Below are 21,111 nucleotides of genomic sequence, written 5' to 3' on the forward strand. Positions count from 1 at the left end.
ACGAAAGGAGAACTTGAACTGTAATATGAGAGACTATATGCTTTTTCAGTTAATTGTGGGAGAAAGACCAATTATTAAAAATAGTGACAGGCTGTAATCTTTTGCTATGTTGGCTCAATTTCTCATATTATTTTGTCTGCCTTTTTTTAAAAGATTTTATTTATTTTTTTGACAGATAGAGAGAGTAGAGAGTAGACAGAGAGGCAGGCAGAGAGAGGAGGAAGCAGGCTCCCTGCTGAGCAGAGAGCCCGACGCGGGGCTTGATACCAGGACCCTGGGATCATGACCTGAGCTGAAGGCAGAGGCTTTAACTCACTGAGCCACCCAGGTGCCAATTTCTCATATTATTTTAAGTGTATATTTTATGTTTGCTATAGCAGTTTTTCTACCTGAGGGCAACTGTAGAAGTACAAACAAATAATATATTTCAAAGTCTGTTTCATAAGAAGACAAAATGGAACAGACTCTCATCAATTAAAATAATCTCAATATTCTTTGATTCAGTGTATATTAGAAAACATCTAAAGAAATATTTGAAGAAAAAAAATCTATGAGCCCAGAATTCTGTAGCCAGTGAAAATATACTTCAGGAATGAAGGTGAAATAAAAGAAGTTTCAGGCAAAGAAAAACCAGGAGAATAGGCCTGTTTCAAAAGAATCAGAAAAGGAAATTATTCAGAGAAAAAAGAAATTATACCAGAATGAAAGTTGGAACATCAGAAATGAGGAAAGAACAACAGAAATGGTAGAAATAGTAGACAAATGATAAAGGTAGGGTAAAAGTAAAAGAGTAGGAAATGATATACCATATAATTATTAATCAAAAGAAAACGGAGGTGGCTGTATTAATATCTGAAAATGTAGATCTTTGAGAAAAAGAAATTGCCAAGCATAAAAAGTAGCATATTACATCATAATAAGAGTCAATTCACTAAGAAGAAATAACAGTTCTAAAAGTTATATACTTAACAACAAAGTTCAAAATACATGAGGCAAAAACTGACATAATGAAAAGGAGAAATGGATAAATTCATAATTATCGTTAGATATTTCAAAATTTCTGTCTCAGTAATCCACAGAAAGAATAGACATGAAATCAATAAGGACATAAAAGATCTAAACAATATTATCAACGAACTCAATCCAATGGATGTTTATAGAACATTCCATCCAACAACAGCACATATAATGTTCTTTTTTAAGTTGATAGGGGAGATTCACCAAAATAGATCAAATTCTGTGTTAAAACAAACCTTAACAAACTGGAAGAAATTGAAATAATACAAAATATGTTATCCGACCATAATAAAATTAAACTAGGGGCTCCTGGGTGGCTCAGTTGTTAAGTATCTGTCTTCCGTTCAGGTCGAGATCTCAAGGTCTTGGGATCGAACCCCACATCCAGCTCCCTGCTCAGTGGAAAGCCTGCTTTTCCCTCTCCCACTCCCCTTGCTTGTGTTCCCTCTCTCACTGTCTCTTTCTCTCTTTCTCTGTCAAATAAATAAATAAATAAAATCTTTAAAAAAATAAAATTAAGCTAGAAATTAATATCAGAAAAATACCAGTATAATCTCCAAATACTTAGAAATTTTAATTTCTAAATTTTTAAATTCTCTAAATTTTCTCTTCTAAATAACACATACCTATTCTGTATGCTAAAAACAACAAAACACTGATGAAAGGAATCAAAGAAGATAGAAATAAATGGAGAGACATACTGAGAATATGAATTGGAAGAATCAATATAGCAAAGATATCAATTATCCCCAGATTGATCCAGAGATTTAGAGCAATTCCAGTCAAAATCTTGGCAGCGTATCTTAAAGATACAGGCAATCTGCCTCTAAGCTTACATGGAAGGGCAAAGGAATCAGAATAACCAGAACATTTTTGAAAATGAAAAACAAAGTCAGTTATCCTACTGATTTCGAGACTTACTATGAAACTATAGTAGTCAATCCAGTGTGGTATTAGCGTAGACATGTAGAAAGCATAAACACATAGATAATGGAACTAAATAGAGTCTAGAAATTGATCCACACAAATATAGTCACTGAATTTTTTTTTTTTAAACAAAAGTACAGACAACTTAATGGAGAAATTGCAGTCTTTTCAACCAAGGTGTTGAAACAATTAGAGATATATATATATGATTAAAAAAAAAAAAAACAACAACTTTGTGTGCCTGGGTGGCTCAGTGGGTTAAAGCCTCTGCCTTGGGCTCAGGTCATGATCCCATGGTCCTAGGATCAAGCCCCGCATCAGGCTCTGTGCTCAGCAGGAAGCCTGCTTACTCCTCTCTCTCTCCTTGCCTTTCTGCCTACTTGTGATCTCTGTCTGTCAAATAAATAAATAAAAAGTCTAAAAAAAAAAATTCACTTGAACCTCATACTACCTTATACAAAATTAACCAAAATGAATGATAACATGAACTCTCAGCGTTAAACTAATAAAACTTTAGGAAAACACAGGAATAAATCTTTGTTACCTAGAATTAAGCTAAAATTCATTAAAATTAATTATTTTTGCTTTTGCAAAATACTCTGTTACAAGAATGGAAAGACAAGCTATGGGGTGCCTGGGTGGTTCAATGGGTTAAAGCCTCTGCCTTCACCTCATGTCATGATCCCAGGGTCCTGGGATCGAACCCCACATCAGGCTTTCTGCTCAGCAGTGAGCCTGTTTCCCCCATCCTACCCCCGCCTGCCTTTTTGCCTACTTGTGATCTCTGTCTGTCAAATAAATTAAAAAAAAAAAAAAAAAAAAAGGAAATACAAGCTATAGACTAGGAAAAAATATTTGCAAAATATATATCTGAGGGTGCCTGGGTGGCTCCGTTGGTTGGGCAACTAACTGCCTTTGGCTCAGGTCATGATCCTGGAGTGCCAGGATCGAGTCCCACATCGGGCTCTCTGCTCGCCAGGGAGTCTGTTTCTCCCACTGACCTCTCTCCTCTCATGCTCTCTCTCTCTCTTTCTCTCTCAAATAAATAAATAAAATAAAATAAATTTATATCTGATGAAGGACTTGTATCCAGAATATATAAAGAACTTTCAAAAATTCAATAATAAGAAAATTAAAGAACTTATTTTTTTTAAATGAGCAAAAGACTTTGTATCTAACCAAAGTAGATCCAAAGAAGAAAAATTAACATGCTGCAAAGATATTCAACATCATTAGCCATTTGTGAAATTTGAGTTAACGGTAAGATAAGAGAGCATTACACATGTATAAAATGGTTAAAAGTGAAATACACTGACAATTCATACTCAGTGCTTAACAGGATCATACATTGTTGGTGGGAATGAAGAATGGTACAGCCACTCTTCCACCACATGACAGGTCCTTATTAAGTTAAATATACAAGTAGTATATGACGCAGTAATTATGTTCTAGGCCATTTATCTCGGAAAAATGAAAACTTAGGTTCCCACAAAATCCTATGCACAATGGGGCGCCTGGGTGGCTTAGTGGGTTAAAGCCTCTGTCTTCAGCTCAGGTCATGGTCTCAGGGTCCTGAGATTGAGCCCTGCATCAGGCTCTCTGCTCAGTGGGGAGCCTGCTTCCTCCTCTCTCCCGGCCTGCCTCTCTGCCTACTTGTGATCTCTGTCTGTCAAATAAATAAATAAAATCTTTAGGGAAAAAAAAAAAAACCCTATACACAAATGTGTATAGCAGATTGTGTATAAAACCCATAAATTGGAAACTACCCAAATATCTTCCAAGTGATGAATGGATGAACAACTATTATACGCCTAGACAATGGAACAGCACTCAGCAACAAAAAGGAACAGACCATGCATACAGCAACATGAACGAATCGCAAATGTATTGTGCTAATCGAAATAAGCCTGACTCAAAAGATGAGGACCACGTGGTTCCATTTATACATCATTCTGGAAAAGACAAATCTATAAAACAGTGGTTGCCAGGGGCCAGAAGTGGGGCAAGGATTTGAGACAAAGGTGCAGTAGGTTAAGGGAACACTGTTTTGATTGTGGTGGTGGTTACATGAATCTGTATGTTTGTTAAAATCCATAGAACCAAACACCAAACAGCTGTATTCACTGTATGATAATTTAAAGACATGAGAGAAAAAGAAATATTTGGACATCAAGATGGTAGAAGCTGACAAATCTGCTGCATGTCTCCAGTTTACAATTGTTTTATGATGTTGAACAGGAGAAAACATAAAAACTGTGAACTTGTTCCACTTGAAAATCATACGCATTCTCAAGCCACCAGAGGAAAACAGGCTTGGGAAGCTAAAGAAAAAAGAAAAAAGAAAAAGAAATCAAACTTTGAGAAGCAATACAATGAAGCCAAATGCTGTCAGCTGCCCTCTGAGACAGGGTTAATTGCTTCTGAAGTGGCTCAGAGGCCCAGAGCAGAGTTGCACCGGCTGTCACCTAGGAGTCATAAAGCAAGGCTTTCCCTACCTGTTCATGGGGATCAAGGTCAACGAGGCATCACCATAGCCTGTGGAGAAGATCTTGAAAGAGAGTTCACTGGAATGTTCATAGATCCTACCACTCCCCTGTGGTGAAAAGGCACCAGTAAGAGGAAAGCCCAGGACTCTGGCCTGCTCGGAGCAGTGCCAGCCTCCCTGTGCAGGATCCAGTCTGCTGAAAGGAGAGTATTGACACTCTATAATTACAAGGGAAAGAATAAAGCAAGTGCTGAAAATACAAGAAACTGGGCTAAAATGCACACACTGTGCCCCATAAACAACCCTAATGCAAAGAGCACTGATTAGGCCCTGCCTGGTACAGAATGCGCATGGGAATTTCACAAGGCTTGGCTGGAGGCTGTGAGAGCTATTAGGTGAGGGACCCATCCTACCTTTGGGGGTCCATAGCCTGAGTTGAACCCCATTTCACCACCACCTGGCTATCCCAGAAGGGACAGATCCCATACTCTCCACAGTCATCGGAAGCTGTCTTATTCATCTTTGCATAATAGTCTAAGATGGTGCCTGACATACAGTAGGTACTTAGTAAATGCTTGTTGAAGAAATGGATAATGCCAACATTGTAAACCTCAAGAGCCACATAAGTGTAAGCCTCAACTTTGTTGAGGAGATGCCTCCCTGAAGCTACCTTCTCTCCCAAGCATAGAAGCTGGTTATCAAGATTGATATGAGCAGAGGGGGATCTTACCTTCTACGATCCAATTCCCTCTAGAGGAGTTACTGGAAGCAAACCCATGGGGAGTGTAGATCCTATAGTCTGGAATTTGGGCAGGGTTCCTACACTGAGGTTGTACTAGTCTCTATTCGGAGGGTCTGGGAGTAGACTTCCTGCAGGCATAGCCAGGGCAAAAAACAATGTTAGCTTCTGAGAGAAATGATCAGGCAAAGGATGCAAAGTATGGGTTAGAAGGCCCAGGCTGGGCTAAGGAGCTTAGAAACAGGTGGAAACATGCTGTGCAAGGCAGCATGCAGGTGGATGGTTCCGGAAGACAGTGGTGTTAGAGGCCATGCTTTGGGAGCAGGGGCCTAGTCTAAAAACCCAAGCCATATTAGACACAAGAATAAAAAAGGTAATAGAAACACAGGTTTTCTTCCCTCCAGGTTTCCGTTTATATTTGGACACATCTTGCTGTTGACGTAGATATGTTTTAAGTTACACAGGTTAGAACTTGAATAGCTCATCTTTTCTCTTCATTAAATTGTTGAAATTAGCTCAAATGTAAAACCTCAACTTGAGCCTGACAAGATGATCATTTAAGTTACTCCCCAAACAGTAGTGTTTTATGTTTTGAAAAGCAATGCCTAAAGAGAAAGACTGACACTACTATTATCTCTGAGTATGAACTCCTCTTTTTTTTTTTTTTTTAAGATTTTATTTATTTATTTGTCAGAGAGAGAGCGAGCGAGAGTGAGCACAGGCAGACAGAGTGGCAGCAGAGTCAGAGGGAGAAGCAGGCTCCCTGCGGAGCAAGGAGCCCGATGTGGGACTCGATCCCAGGACGCTGGGATCATGACCTGAGCTGAAGGCGGCTGCTTAACCAACTGAGCCACCCAGGCGTCCCTGAGCTCCTCTTTTTAAGTGAGCCAGATCCTGGAGGGACAGGGGATGTGCCTGGGAGCTCTTCAGTCTCTGGCTAGGGGTCAAATATGACCTGGTCCACAGAGCACTGGGCCTCCTGTTGTAGGCAACAAGCCAGTGTTGGAGAACTCTGCCATAGGGATGAGGACCAAGGACTGGGATGAGGATTCCTAATTAAAAAATGTAAGTTCTAATTCTGGTTCTAGGTCTTACCTGCTCTGTGACCTCTAGTGAATTACCTAAGGGTAAGTTTTCTCACGATAATGTGGGGGAGTGATAGTATTTAGCTCATAGGATTATCATGAGGAAGATAAGTGAGAGAGCATATGGATGTTTAACATGTCTCTGAAATAATAAGTGCTCAATAAATATTTGATATTATTGTTATTATGTATATTACCTAGGCATTCAGAAATGCCAGAAATATCACATGCACAAGAGAAGCCAAGACTATGGCTGGAGTATAGGAGGTCAAACTGAAGAACTCTGCTCTCTCTCTTGGGGATGAGCAGTCCGAGGTTTAATTTGAGAGGACCATTGGGGGTTGGTGGAATTATAGACTTTGGTAAGAGGGAGTGTGCATTCAGTCGGGAACAAGTGATAGTAGGACAGACACCCCTCATGGGAAGAGGGCACTGACAGGGAAGGGTGGGACAGCATGGGAAAAGCTCAGGTAATTTCAACATCTCTACCCAAACCTCAAGCAGGGATGAGGGACCCCTGCAGACCTCTGGTTTGTTTCCTGAAAATTCAAGTTCTGTTCACCCAGGATCCTGGTCAGTTCTGTTTATTTTTCATCTTACTATGAAATGGAAATTCACTAAGCCAAGGGCCGTTTGCTAAATCATGTGATTAAAACTAGGGGTGGGTAGGAAACCAAACTCTATTGATTAAATACACAAGCATTTAAAAAATGTCAAGGGCACCGAGTGTCTCATAATCTCAAAATGAGTCAAAGGCAATTCCTTCTTAGGTATGGCAATAAATCCAACCACAGTAGCATGGTATGGTATCCAAACAAACTAGATTTATAGTAGGCCTCCAAAACCAGAAAGACAGTCCAGTGATATGGGTCCAGACAGGTCCAGACAGGTCACTCTTTGAAATAAATACTGCATCCTCGCTGAAAACCACATTAGCTCAGAGACACAGGCAGACCCTACATCAGATATCGGGAAGGTAGACTTCAGAGGAATAGCTCGCAGAAAACTTTCACCTGAGTCTATAGAAAGAACCTTTTGCTATTTGCCTCAAAGAACCACCAACTTTCTCAAACAAACAAGCACACAAAACTGCACCATTGCTCTTCGTCTCTCTTCTCCCCAAGTGAACTGAATATTCAGGAGTTAAATTCTCTTCTGTGGCTCTTGCAATCCCCCTAGAATAGAGCTCTAAAAGGAGATAGGCAGCAGTTTCAGAAAAGCATGAGGCAATAATCAGCCAACATTGCTTACCAAAGCACAAAGCTCTTGGGAACACAAGCCATTATTCAAATCAGCCCCAAACTCTCTTTTTAAAATCCTCCAACTGAAAAAAGTAGGCTGGAACCTTCAAAATCTCTCTGTAATTACCTCCAAAATAAACAAAGTGGTCAAATATTTTTTTTTTCTCTTTTTTCTTTTCAGTGCTATAGAAATGCCAGGGCAGACGTACGGAGTTTCAGGATCAGGGAAGAAGAACTTCAGAGAGGAGCAAATGTGTTATTTCTAGGTAGAAGTCTCTGGTTCAGCTGTGCTTTCTTTCCATGGTCAGTCTCTCCTCAGTCTCTCAGAGAGGGGCCCAGCCTCAAGTGCAAAAGCTTTATCTCATGCTGACAAACATTAGGTGTGACTAAAGGGGACCTTATCTGTTTGCTGTTGCTTCAAAGCCTCCACTGGAGCAAAACTGTCCACCTGCAGATTAATAGGCACAAACTCTTTCACCTGACCCAAAAGAACCTTCTCCATATCATTGCAAGCTACCTTGCCAAACGTGGTTCACTCACTCCTGCTCATCATTCCTCTTCGTCATTCATAAGCACCTCATGTTTTCTCCAGAGTCTCCACGCTTATGCACGCTATGCCAAGTGCCCTCCCTGTCTCCACTTGGCAAATTCCCAGTGGTCGCCCAAGACCTAGTTCAAAGTCACTTCCTCTGTGGTGCCTTCCTCGGTTCAGGAAGAGAAATCTGCACTTTTCCCTGCCCTCAGTACACTGTGGCTATCCTGTAGAGTGTAGGGGAACAGTTGTAATATACCTGTTTGAGGGTCTTTCTCTGCAGTGAACTCTTCCAGGCAACAACTGTAACTTATGTCTAGCATAGGACCAAATACTAGCAAGTCTGAAGGAACATTGTTGAATAATATTGAAATGAAATGTTTTGAGGTAAGTCTAGAAGAGCAAAGAAGGAAGGTCATATCTGATATTTTCTTGTGTGTGTTACTGAATAGAGAGTGCAATTTAACCATAATTAGGAAACTTTTCCTTGGAAAATTAATATCAAGTTTTTCTTTTTTTTAAAAATATTTTATTTATTTATTTGACAGAGAGAAATCACAAATAGATGGAGAGGCAGGCAGAGAGAGAGAGAGGGAAGCAGGCTCTCTGCTGAGGCAGAGAGCCCGATGCGGGAACTCGATCCCAGGACTCTGAGATCATGACCTGAGCCGAAGGCAGCGGCCTAACCCACTGAGCCACCCAGGCGCCCTAATATCAAGTTTTTGTTTTGTTTTGTTTTTGTTTTTTTTGGATAGTAGCTATTCTGAAGGGTTCCATTGCCTCATGGGTAATAGAAAAAAAAGTGTGGAGACCTTGAGAGCTAAACAAAATAATTATAAGACTTTCAGAGGTAAAGGGAATTTCTACATTCCTTTAAAAAAAGCAGACTAATACGACAATACAAATACTTCTACAAGGTTAGTGATCAGAGCTTTGTGCATCATGGAGGCTCTACTACTTGGGAACTTGCTCTAGGTTTGCTCTAGGGGGCTGAAATTTTTCTAATGGTGGCCAATCACAGACCATGTTGTTGGAGGAGGTCATGGAGAGGACCATGACCTCAGGTTGACCCACGGACCCCCATGGGCAGTTGGAAGCTCTTCATCTGCCCTGTTCTTGCCCACCATTTCTACAGCAGGAGCCATTTTAAGGAGGCTGCTTTGAGATAGTGATGTGTTGTTATTGAGACCAGCTGGCTGGTCTTCGTGAGTGAACTCCATTAAGACCTCTCTATAAGCTTTTAAGGGCGCTCTGGGTGGGTTGTAGAGAGCTATTTGTCTTGTGGCGGCTCAGGATGAGTCTTGACAGTTCCCTTGCTTGTGAAATCTGCCACCTACTGATCTGGAGTGGCTTTCTGCTTTCTTTGTCTCTACTTGCCCTCTATCTTTAGGGGCCAGTATGCAAACCAACACACACATTGAAAGCCTCCTTCTTTTAAACTGTACCTGGGGAGCCCACCTAAAGACAGGTTTGTATGAGGGTGGTCTCAGCATGGCTCCGCAGGCGGCTTCTAAGGGGATTCCTGAGAGCCTTAGGGAAATCATTCCCTGTGGCAGGGATCCTGTGCCTGAGGGTGGGGTGGAGAGTTGGGGGTAGGGTGAGGGGTGGGACGGTGGCACAGCAGGCGTCTGGTCCCCAGTATTTTGTTGTGAACAGGATGTGGAACTTTGCACAAGGCAACTCCTGTTTGTGGTTTGGTTTCTAGATTTGTTGCACCAGATTGCTAAAGTGATCTCTAAGGACTGTTTTTGCTCCAAGAGTAGGTGACTTCAGGAGCAGGTAAATCCTTTTCTTCATTTTTGGCCACAATATTATTTTTCTTATTTTGGATGCTTTTTAAATATTTATGTGGACTCGCTTTATAATAGGAGTTGATTTTGTATTGTAATTTTATAATTTGTAATTTTATCATCAATAGTGACTTGACTTCAGAAACTTTCTGGGAATGAGACACAGTTTTTCTTGAGTATTTGCCAATATCCAACAAGAAAGAATAATAATATAAGTTTATGACTCCAAGATGAAGAGGCTCTAACATTTGCAGAGTAATCGTTATATACTGATCACTATATATGCTTTATGTACATCTGTCCTTACAATGATCATCCTCAGGCTGTAATTTTACCCTGATTTTACAGTGAGGAGACTCGGCTTTGTCCAAGACCAATGGGCTCAATTCATATTTGAGTAACCGCTTCCTTCTTTTCCCAACAGAATGTATGTATGTATATATAGTAAAAGGAATACTAAGGACAAAAAATACAAAAAAATGAATTCTTGTGTCTACTCCGTCCTGGCTTACCTGGCTGCCTTTCTTTTCTGTTTGGTTTCAATTTCAAACATGGTGGTTTTTTTGTTTGTTTGTGTTTTTTAAAACCACCTGCTATTCCCAATTCATAGATGTGATGAAATGTGACCTTGAGTAAGTTACTTAACCTCTCTGTGCTTGAGATTCCCCTTCTGTAAAATGGAGAGAAGAGCAGCTAAGGCCTATGGAGTCTTAAGAAAATGACATATATGTAAATGCTTAACCTTGCAGCACCTCTCCTATAGTATTGCATGGTACAAAGGTCTGCTATCAGGATTTTCTCCCTAAGTCAAAATGCCATGAGAGCAATGTCTCTGCCTTTTCCATATAGCATCTTCCGCACCCAGACTAGTGGCTGGCACCTGAGAAACATTTAATAAGTATTTGTTGAGTCAATGTAACACCCACAGGCATTCACATTACCACAGCCTCCTCCTCCTAGACTGTACATGTTATTAATTAATACTCGACAATCTCTTGGGGTAGGTTTCCAAAATAACAGGTGAATTTTTAATCAGTCTCAAGTTCCATCCATTATACATAACATCTACATATTACAGCACCTGAGTGGTTAGGCCCCCTAATAAATATGCTAATCTTATTATTTCCTATTGGGGTCGAGTGGCCTGGAGCTAGCAGGTACACTATTAATCTCCTGGTTTGAAGAAGGATGCTAAGGTAGGACCACTTCCAAACTTAGCGGCACAATAAAAGAATTATGAATTATGCTCCCAACATCAAGGTGAAAAATAGATTATTTGGATACTTCCTGATCACAGTGACATCGGCAAGTGTCTTGTCTGATGGAGAGAGGGAGGAAGTGAGGGAACCACCACCTGTTGCAGGTCGCCGTAGGCCAGGAAATGCATCTTCGCTAATCCTCATAACGATACTGCATTTTACATGTTCCACTTTCCAGATGTGGAATTGGAGGTTCAGGGAAGTTACATAATTTGCCTAAGGAAATATAACGTGATTTGGAAAGAGGTCCTCTTATTCCAAAACCAGTGCTTTCTCTGTTGAATCAAGCCTGGCACATATAAAATTTTCAGTACATGGCAAATATTTAAAAAGTAACTTTATTTCTTCTGACTGGCCAGAGATGTTATTGGACATGATGCCAGGACTATTTTTAATTTTAAGTGGAACTTTCAACATTTTCTGAAGATTCAGTCTTCTCTGGCTTTTGGGGGTGAAACTGGTTTCCCTGGAAGAAAGGACTTTATAGGCTGCAAGATTTCTTGCAGCGCCCAGGGAAGCTAATTTTGTAGCTGGGCTGTATCTTTGATCTTCCCACAACTTGCACAAGGAGCCCGTGGAATGCCTGATGGAAACCTGGTATCCTGTCCCACCCCTTGCACCAGTTTACCGAAATAGAATCTTAAGGGCTTAGGTCTGGAGGTCTGCATTTAAAAAACCTGTAGGTAATTCTTTTTTTTTTTTTTTAATATTTTTATTTATTTATTTGATAGAGAGAGATCACAAGTAGGCAGAGAGGCAGGCAGAGAGAGAGGGAGAAGCAGGCTCCCCGCTGAGGGGAGAGCCCGATGTGGGGCTCGATCCCAGGACCCTGAGATCATGACCTGAGCTGAAGGCAGAGGCTTAAACCACTGAGCCACCCATGCGCCCCAAAAACCTGTAGGTAATTCTGATGCAAATTAAAGTTTTATGAATAAATTCTAGGACTTTGGATGACACTGTACCTGGTAGACCCCAGGGACTGGCCTTACACACTGAATCTAAAGAGGCTGGGGGTAGAGACGGCCTCTGGGCTTCTTAGAGTCAGCATAAGGTCTTCTAGGGTCTAGGCACCAGGCTTCTGGCTCCTATGAGGAATGACAAAGTCTGACCTCTTGGTTCTTAGAAGATAGTGGGAATCCATTTTCAAGGAAGAGGTAGGACCAGGCCAAGAAGAAGACTGTCTGGCACTTACCAAAGGAACCAGGCAATGAAAGGAATTTTGGGAATTTAGGATTAGTTAGGTTTTGTCTGTGTGAAATGAGAAAAAAATAATTGTTGCAAGCTGAATGCCAGGTTAAGGGCTGATGATGTCAAGGGCATTGTATTGTGAACTTTAATCTTCATAGTGAAAATCTACGCAAATGTGCGCAATTAAGGTAGAGGCATTATGGCATGATGGTAAAGTGTGTGTGTTCTGGAAGACCTGGGTTTGAATTTTGATTCCATAATGGCAAGTGCCATATCTTTACCCCTCAGAAACTCCCTTTTCTCTTGTGTGAGAAGAAGTTAATGATAATACCTACTTCATGTGGTGGTTGTGAGGATGAAATGCAAAGAAAATAAGCTAATGATGTAAAGGGATTAGCATAGTTCACAGGATATGGTAGGCTCTCAATTAATGTCCCCTTGATAGCAGTTTCCGTAAGGGCAGGGCTCAAGGCCACTAAGTTCCTCACTGTGTCCCCAGTTCTTTGTGCATGCTAGGCATTCGACAAACATTAAATATGGGTTGAATAAATGAGTGCATAATGGAAGTAATAGGAGGCATTTGAAGGCCTGGGTCTCATCAGAAACCTAGGGAATTATAATACTGATGCTAGAAAATGGTTTAGTATTAAAATAAAATTAACAAGATCCTCAAGGAAGACTGAAATCTTTCCTAACTTTGCTCTCTACCTACTTAATACCCAAGAAGAATTTGAGTGTTTTGAATACCTTTCTTATGAGAAATGGTTTCTCTTTGGACTCTCTCCCTCTCTCTCTACTTCTCTCTCCCCCTCCCCACGCCTTCCCTCCCTCTCTTCTAATTAGGAACCCTCGGAAGACACCTTTGTTTACAGGATTTGGGTCCAGTTATAGCCCTCTACAAGCAAGGGGGAAACACAATCTGCTTTCCTCTAGCTGGCATGCAAATCTAGAATCTAGGATTATTAAGATTTGGAAAGAGGCACCGAAGAATTGTATCCTGAGAAGTTTCTCTCCGGAGTGCCTGACTGGTGCATCTCCTCTTCCAATGGGTGTGCTTAGTTAAGAGACTATGATGGGAAAGGAAGAAATGAGAAGTTTGGAAATGATTGGAATTTGAAATCGAGGGCTCTGGGAACACGTTGGTCTGTGAAGGAGCTGGAGCCGGCACACTGTTTGATTCCTGTGGCCTGAGGGTGCCATGAAATTCAGTAGAATTGTTAACTGTGTTACTTCAGGTCCCTGGGGGCACCTGCCAGGACAGGGGAATCTAAGTGCAAGGCACAGACAGGGGCCCTAGGGGCTGGTTTAGGCAGCTTGGTGTAGGCAGGATCAGAAAGGGCCAAGATGCTGGCAGAAATCCCCCCCTACCCCAGCTCCTCTGAAAATCTTTGAAACTCACCTATGAATTCGAAAGATGTATTGTATCCATAGAAGCTGTTACAATGTCTGTAAAAATGGTGGAAATATTTTCCCCCAGATTTACAGTGAGATGAAATAAGATCCATACAGAATTTCTTAGATGAACAGTACAAACAAAATCCTGGGAAGACCAGTAAGCAAGAACCAGAACTTCCTTAAACCGATGAATTAAAAAAAAAAAAATTCTCCACCTCCCCTAAAACAGAATTTCTACTTGATAATTCTGTCAGTTCTTAGTGAAATTACTGAACTTAACTAAATGAGCAGAATTCTATTATTTAGAAATAACCCATAATTTATACTTTTTCCTACAGAAGTGCCCTTTCTGATGTTTAATTGACATAGTCCTACTGTATTAAAAAAAGAGTTTCTAAAACAAAACAAACCTACTTTGTGCTAACTTGTCTTTTGCTATTGATCTAGCACTGTGATAGCTGCTAGTGATGTCTCAGGAAACCTGTATAAAATCAAACGCCCTGTTCTGTATTTCTGTTTCAATACTTTGTGTGTCACAACCTATGGCTGGAAGTTAAATTCAAGACATCCTCAGAGCTGAAGTGCAGGTGACTTAGTTAAGATGCCTGGAAAGCAGGAAGTATGTTGCCTAGCAACCAGAAACATTTGAAAATATCCAGTACATCTTCTATTCAGTGTTCTAAGCCTTCTTGTTTTTCCAATTCATGAAGCAGATGTCAGACCTCCCATTTAAATTTTAAAGGCATGAAACTCCATAGTGAAAAGTGGGCTGCACTTTTATTTGCAAACTAACACATTGGCTTTAACTCCGAATCTTGGGGAATTTAGAGACTCCTTTCCTTCATGTTGACTTCCCCTTTCAAACAGAACTAATGTACCGCTGTGCCCCTTCCCACCTTAACCTGTAAGAAGAGCTAAGCTGCTTTTAAACCAGGGATGCTTGTTGACAAAGAAGGCAAGAATAGAAAAAGACTCCAAAAGATCATTCACTGATTCATTCATTTGCTCTTTCATCCATCCAATAGTGAATCAACGAATAAATGCAGTACTGTTTAGTAATAGTCACAAATCAGATACATCTGAGTTCAAATTCCTACTTCACTCTGAATGACCTCATCTGAAATTATTTAACCTCTTTCCAAATTTCAATTTCCTCTTCATAAAAAGGAATAATAAGACTTGCCTTATAGGTTTTTTTTTTTTTAATACAATGAAATAAAGTAGGTAGAGGGATCAACATAGTTCATGATACAGAAGGAGTGCTCAATAAATTGTAGGTGATGCTACTGCTACTTTATTATTGTTGGTAAGTTCTCTAAGTCCATGCTGTGAAACAGCGGTGTCTGTAACTTAATGGAAGCTCGTATAGGCTCTGGAGTCAGACCACCTGATCAAGCAAGGTTTTTAACCTCTCAATGCCTTGATTTTCTCAGGTCTAAAAGGGGGTTAGCAATAGCATTTTACTCCACGGTTTGTGAGAATGGAATGCAAGACTACATGCAAAGAGTGTAGCCCAATGCCAGGCACATAGCATTAGCATTCTATGAAAGTTGGCTATCATCTTTATCCTTCTATAACCTTAGCAGTGGAGTTACAAAGATGAATAAATCATGGTCCTTGGACTTGAGTAGTCTCCTGGGGGATCCAGGCATTTGCAGGAGTACACTTAAAAGTAATTACCTGGAAGGGGACAATGATAACAAAGGTATAAACAGAAAGCTATAGAAGCCCCAGTTAGGGTGTTATCCTCCTAAAACAGCTGTTGGAACTGGTTGTCACACTTGGCTACCCATTAGAATCCCCTTTAAAAATGACTGCTGTCTGTGTTCCCCTCCCAGAGATTCTGACAATTGGTATGGGGCATATAGCCTGGGCATCAGGATTTTTTGAAACTCTGGGATGATTTCAATGTACAGCCTAGGGTTGATACTGATCATATTTACTGCAAAATTGGCAAAAGTATCTGTGAGGTGTCATGAAGTTCTTACCCTTGTTATGTCAACTCTGCCTTGAGCATTTCGGGGGAGCAAGTGCAGTGGTAGCAATTCCTTTTATCTTGCAGGTGGTAGTATTAGTAGTAAAACTAATACTGACAGTAACTGCTATCATTTATTTGGAATTTACTATGTGCCAGGGGGTTCTCATGCATCTCATTTAATCATCCCAACAACCCTAAAATTTATGGGCCTGTTATCTCCTTTGCACAGATGAGAAAACTAATGATCAAAAATTTAACTCATTTACCCAGAGTCTTCAGCTAAGTAAGTGGCAGATGGCTCTGCTCGTAGCTAACATGGCCTTGCACATACAAAGGGCAGTGTATAACCACAAAAAGAACATCAGCCGTTGTTTGGGAAAGGTCTACTCTGTGCTGGACACTTTGCATACATTATCTCATTTAATTACTAAAAAAATACTATGAGATTAGAATTATTATGGTCTTGATGGGCGCCTGGGTGGCTCAGTGGGTTAAGCCGCTGCCTTCGGCTCAGGTCATGATCTCAGGGTCCTGGGATCGAGTCTCGCATCGGGTTCTCTGCTCCGCGGGGAGCCTGCTTCCTCCTCTCTCTCTCTCTCTGCCTGCCTCTCTGCCTACTTGTGATCTCTCTGTGTCAAATGAATAAATAAAATCTTTAAAAAAATAAAATAAAAAGAATTATTATGGTCTTGCTACAGATAATATTGAATCTCTAATACTGTAAGTTTTTTGCTGAAGATCAAACAGCTGGTGATTTGAGAGCTAGGCAAATGCCTCCTGTCTATAGTTTTTGACACCAAAGGCAGAGAGATGGGGGCCCATGAAAAATGAAAGTTAACCAGTATGTGTCTTAGAGTGGATGTTCACATTGATCCTTCAACAACTGGTCATGAGATCTGATGGGCTAAGGTTTTCCCCTACCCCCTAAACACTTAAGGTGTCTCCTGTGGCCTGACATAGGGGTGGTGGAAATGGAGACTTGTGAGGACTAGGGCCAAAATTGTCTTCCATGTTGGTACTTTTCTCCTTCTTCTTCTGGATTTATTTTTCTATGCAAACACTTTTTGGAAGAAGCAGATAGTTTTATTCCTCAATGTTGATTCTGGGATACTTGGCATTCTATTTCCTGGAGGAGATGGTTTTGACTCTAAGTTTGGAGTTTCCTTTTAACAATAATTATTTCAGATATGATATATTTAAATAACAGTTCAAAAGGCATAGAAATGAATAATTTTAAAAAGTTAGAAAAAAAGATTATAGACAACTATAAAAAGCATTTAAAAAAAATTTTTGGTTTTCCCCCAAATACAAATATCGCTTCTGTGGTGTGTGTGCACATTGTGTGGGTGTATTTATTCAGAACTCATTTTTAGATCTTCCTTTCTGGGTGATTAAACTTTAGTTTGAACATTTTGGTGATCATAAATTTTGTGAAAACAAGACCTCATTTATATTACTTGAAAGTAACCAAAGACATATGAATGAATCTACAATTCATAGTATCTTATATGGGTTCTTCTCTAGGTCAGTCCCACCTATGGGGAAGCTTGTGGGGCAAGTCAGGCCTGACTACTGACAGGTCTCTGCAAAGGCTGAATAATTTCTCCCACCCCCACGTGTTGTTGCACAGACAGTATGGTTGTCACAGGCTTATGACTCAGAAGTAACCACCTGGGACTGTGGCCAAGGAAACATCCCTACATGGATACCACTGAGAGGATAGGGCCAGGGACTCTGAGTAGGTCTCTGCTTTAGTCAGATCAAGTTGCTAGAGGGGTTGCACAGGGATATAGTCAGTGGACAATTTCCCCAGAAGTGGTTGGATTGGGACCCCAACTTGATGGCTAGGATTTGGAACATGGTGTTCTCTGAGACTGAGATCATGGATTCATGGGAAAGAACCTGGGTTTTGGTTTAGAGGACTTTGGAGAGGTGGCCAAAGGAGAGTCTGTGCTAACTTGGATTTGAATTTGAAGAAAGGGAAAGGGTGGAGGTGATTGGTCCTAGAGGGGAGAACAGAAATGGAAGAGGCTAGAGACTTGCAGAAGTAACATTTTTTAGAAGTCAGGAACTGATGATGGTTGGAAAATACTGCAGCCACTCAAATGTCCCCTTTATTCCTAGCCTTAAGTGAAAAGCTCCTGGGAATGGGCTGGTACTGAGTACATGGAAAGGAGGCAGAGAGCTGAGTCTTGATTCTCTCATTAACTGGTATTATGACTGAGAAAGCCAGTTACATGTTGAATCTCATGTTCTTAAATTGCAGGAGAGGAAAAGTGATTGCTCTCCTGCTCTCCCGTCTGATAAGGTATTTTTAAATAAAAGTTTTCACCTTTATGAGAGGAGAATATTTGTTTAGAACAGCTCTGTTCAGGGGAATTTTTTTTTTTTTTTAAATAATGCAGATGTTCTATAACCCTGCTCTGATAGGTATGCAGCCACCAGCCACCAAAGGCTCAAACTGAGCACTTGAGATATGGCTAGTGAGATTAGGCTAGAGAATTTAAAATGTAATTAAATTAATTTAGTCTCACCTTTGGATGATGCCTAAAACATTTTACAGACAGCAGAAAACGGGGAAGAGATGATCTCTTATTACATGAACTTCCTCCCTGGGGGCTGCCACACTATTTGGAACCATTGAAGATAATTGTCTGAGAGTGTAATTTATATAGAAAATTAAACATAGGGCATGCCATTTTTTACCATGGTACTTGAAACTTAATTGTTTTCCATGGAGGATGGATATTTTAAATAAAATTATTTAGACATAAAACCACTTCATCAACTACAAAAGCTGTATTTCTCAAATTCCAGCATTATAAATTGAAAGGTTTCTCTTCTCCAGGGCATGACATTCATTGGTCTATAAAGGAAAGCATTTCTTTTATGTTCAAGAAATATAACTTAGACTTCCCTCCTGAATATTCCTTGGGCCTTTAAAACTCTGGGAATTGTATTGATTTATGCCATCCTTTAAACCATGCAATTTCTCATTTTAACCTCTTATAATAAATGTTTGAAATTACTCACAGATTAATTCCTTTTGAATTATTCAGTATTTAGAAAGAGCTTGGGTCTATACCTAGTGGTGGCCTACATGGAAGAGCCAAGATATACACATTCATGTAATCAGATACATGCTCACAGAAAAAGGCCCATGGAGAGCATTTATACCGTTCGTGTGACTCTCAAAGCTTTCATGACTCATTTAGGCTATGTATATATTTCCCCATGACTTTTGGTCCAACATTAACTCATTATCATTAGTTAAAGTATAAGGGTATTTTTAAAAAATTTATTTTTTATTTTTACCCCCATGATTAAACCAATTGTATTCTTCATAAATTTTAACCTGAATAATGGACTTGAAAGGCTACTGTTTTTGTTTTTTTCCTGGGCATCTGAAAAGGGACTTCCTGGGGTCTGTATATGACCACCTGGCTGAAAGGACCAGCTGGAAGCCAAAGGCGCACAGATGGAGAACTAAAATATCTCTTCGTTCTCTCTCTCTCTTTTATATTTTTATTTTTGTTTTTTTTTTTTCTTCCTCCCCAGCCAATATCCTCTTGTTTTCCTGAAAGCTTTAGGATAGTGGAATGGTGGAAAGCATGTAGGCAAATCTCAACGTCAAAGACATTCCAGCTCTGTGGAGTGCTGTGCTCAATTCCACCTTCCTCTTCTACAAAACAAGAATATAACTTTCTGTTAGAAATGAAAATGTCAAGGATTTAATACCTAGCAAATGGGAGCCCCTTAATAAATGGTTATAAATATTATTGCTCAGACTTCACATTCTCTTTATTTTCTGATCCTCTGTCCACTTTTGTTTTCCTCCTTTTTTTCTCCTTATTTCTTCTCTGTTAATGTAGTCATCCTTTTCCTATTCCTCTCAGCTATCTTAAAACTTTAAAAGAATAAGGCTGTATGAATAATTAACTAAGTAACCTTCATTCCTTTCTTTGTCTAGATTTCCTTCTTTAGTCTAATAGTCCTCCCTACTAACTAACCCATCTCTATATCTTTATCTTATATATTTTAAAAGATGGTAAAGTTGACACCACTTGGATGTACTTAAGCATGAGTAAAGGAAGAAGTATATTAAGTATCTACTTTATATCCCACAATGGGAATAGACACCTGCAGTAAGGAAGGAATGTGTGGTCTGGGTACTCTAGCTCCATTGCTTCTGTGAGCAAGGATTTGACAGTGATGGGCTCAGACTAGGTTCCTATTCTTTGTTTAACAGTTTTCAGCACTGGTAGTTATGTAGAAGTGGATGCTATTAGAATTTTAAAGAAAATCACCAGACTCTATTTTTGCTTTGGGGAAAAAAAAAAAAATCCAGAGTGTGAGCAGCTTTAATTGAGTTTAGATTGACTGTTTTAGTAAAATCTTAGAAGGGGACGACCTTTGGCTCTTACACATCCGTGGGGCTCAACTTCACATTTGCCCAGCGAGACTCTCTAAGCTTTTGGACTCTATTTTAAGAGTACTTTAAAAACATGAAAAATTTCTTAGGTTCCTTTTTCAACATTACTCTTCAAGAGGATTTTGTAGTTGAGGAGGAGTTGGAAAAAGATTCACTGTTATTTCTCTTATTTAGTGCTGTTGACTGAAGCATCTCCTCCATGTCTCTTTAAATCTGCTACATTAGAATTGAAAAAATATCGAGAGTTCTTATGTTCTTGAAGGAAATAGCCATGTAATGACACAGAAGATTTCTTCACATCTTTGGATCCGTGTTTCCCCTTTAGAGAAGGAAGGGCATTGGGCTGGCTTTGTATGGTCTGAAAAGTCCTTTTAAGAAACTGGAGGGCTCACTAGCGCTCAGATGATTTAACTAACCATCCTGGTTAAGGGATAGTAAACTGGAAGAGAACTTTCCATACATTTTCCACAATATTTGTCTATTTCTTAAGAGGTTAGGTACAAAAATAGAATTTTAAAGAAATTTGATAAATGTTTTAGACAGTGAAGTGGCATTTTTTTTTTTTTAAGATTTTATTCATTTGACAGAAAAAGAGAGTACAAGCAAAGGGAGTGGGAAAGGGAGAAGAAGGCTTCCTGCTGAGCAGGGAGCCTGATGTAGGCTCAATCCCCGGGATCATGACCTGAGCAGAAGGCAGACACTTAACTGACTGAGCCATCCAGGTGCCCCTAAAGTGGGATTCCTTAGTTGATAGGAGAGAAATACTGAATTGTGTGCCAAAAGACCCAGTGATTTTCTACCCAGTTTGGCATCCATAAGCAATCAATACAAACTTCCTGGGCTTTAGTTTTCCCATTGTAAAATTAATGTAACTGCATCTGCACAGAATTATTATGAAGATTGAATGCGATTATGCACATGAAAGTACTTAGCAAACTCAAAAGCTTTAATAATGTTTAGATCTTGGATCACTTGGTCACTTTTGGTATATGTTTCAGAAATTCATATATTACCTTTAAGTTGGTTGAAACAGTGACCTTTAA

The 21,111-nt window shown here is 39.9% G+C and overlaps 1 protein-coding gene across 2 annotated transcripts in view; it reads right to left on the minus strand.

Annotated features, from left to right (window-relative positions):
* The window catches only part of KCNMB2 (potassium calcium-activated channel subfamily M regulatory beta subunit 2), a 233,399-nt gene that overhangs the window by 89,425 nt on the left and 122,863 nt on the right, over nt 1-21,111 (minus strand). The window contains exon 1 of one of the 2 annotated variants that reach the window (XM_032340416.1): nt 4,440-4,519. The exons of the other annotated variant lie outside the window; for it this stretch is intronic. Within the exon in view, the coding sequence (XP_032196307.1) occupies nt 4,440-4,447 (8 nt within the window). The 5' untranslated portion in view covers nt 4,448-4,519. Of the gene's footprint in view, nt 1-4,439; nt 4,520-21,111 lie in introns of those variants that run through there. 2 annotated transcript variants of the gene reach the window in all.

This window comes from Mustela erminea, chromosome 1, assembly GCF_009829155.1.
Source record: "Mustela erminea isolate mMusErm1 chromosome 1, mMusErm1.Pri, whole genome shotgun sequence".
NCBI lineage: Eukaryota > Metazoa > Chordata > Mammalia > Carnivora > Mustelidae > Mustela > Mustela erminea.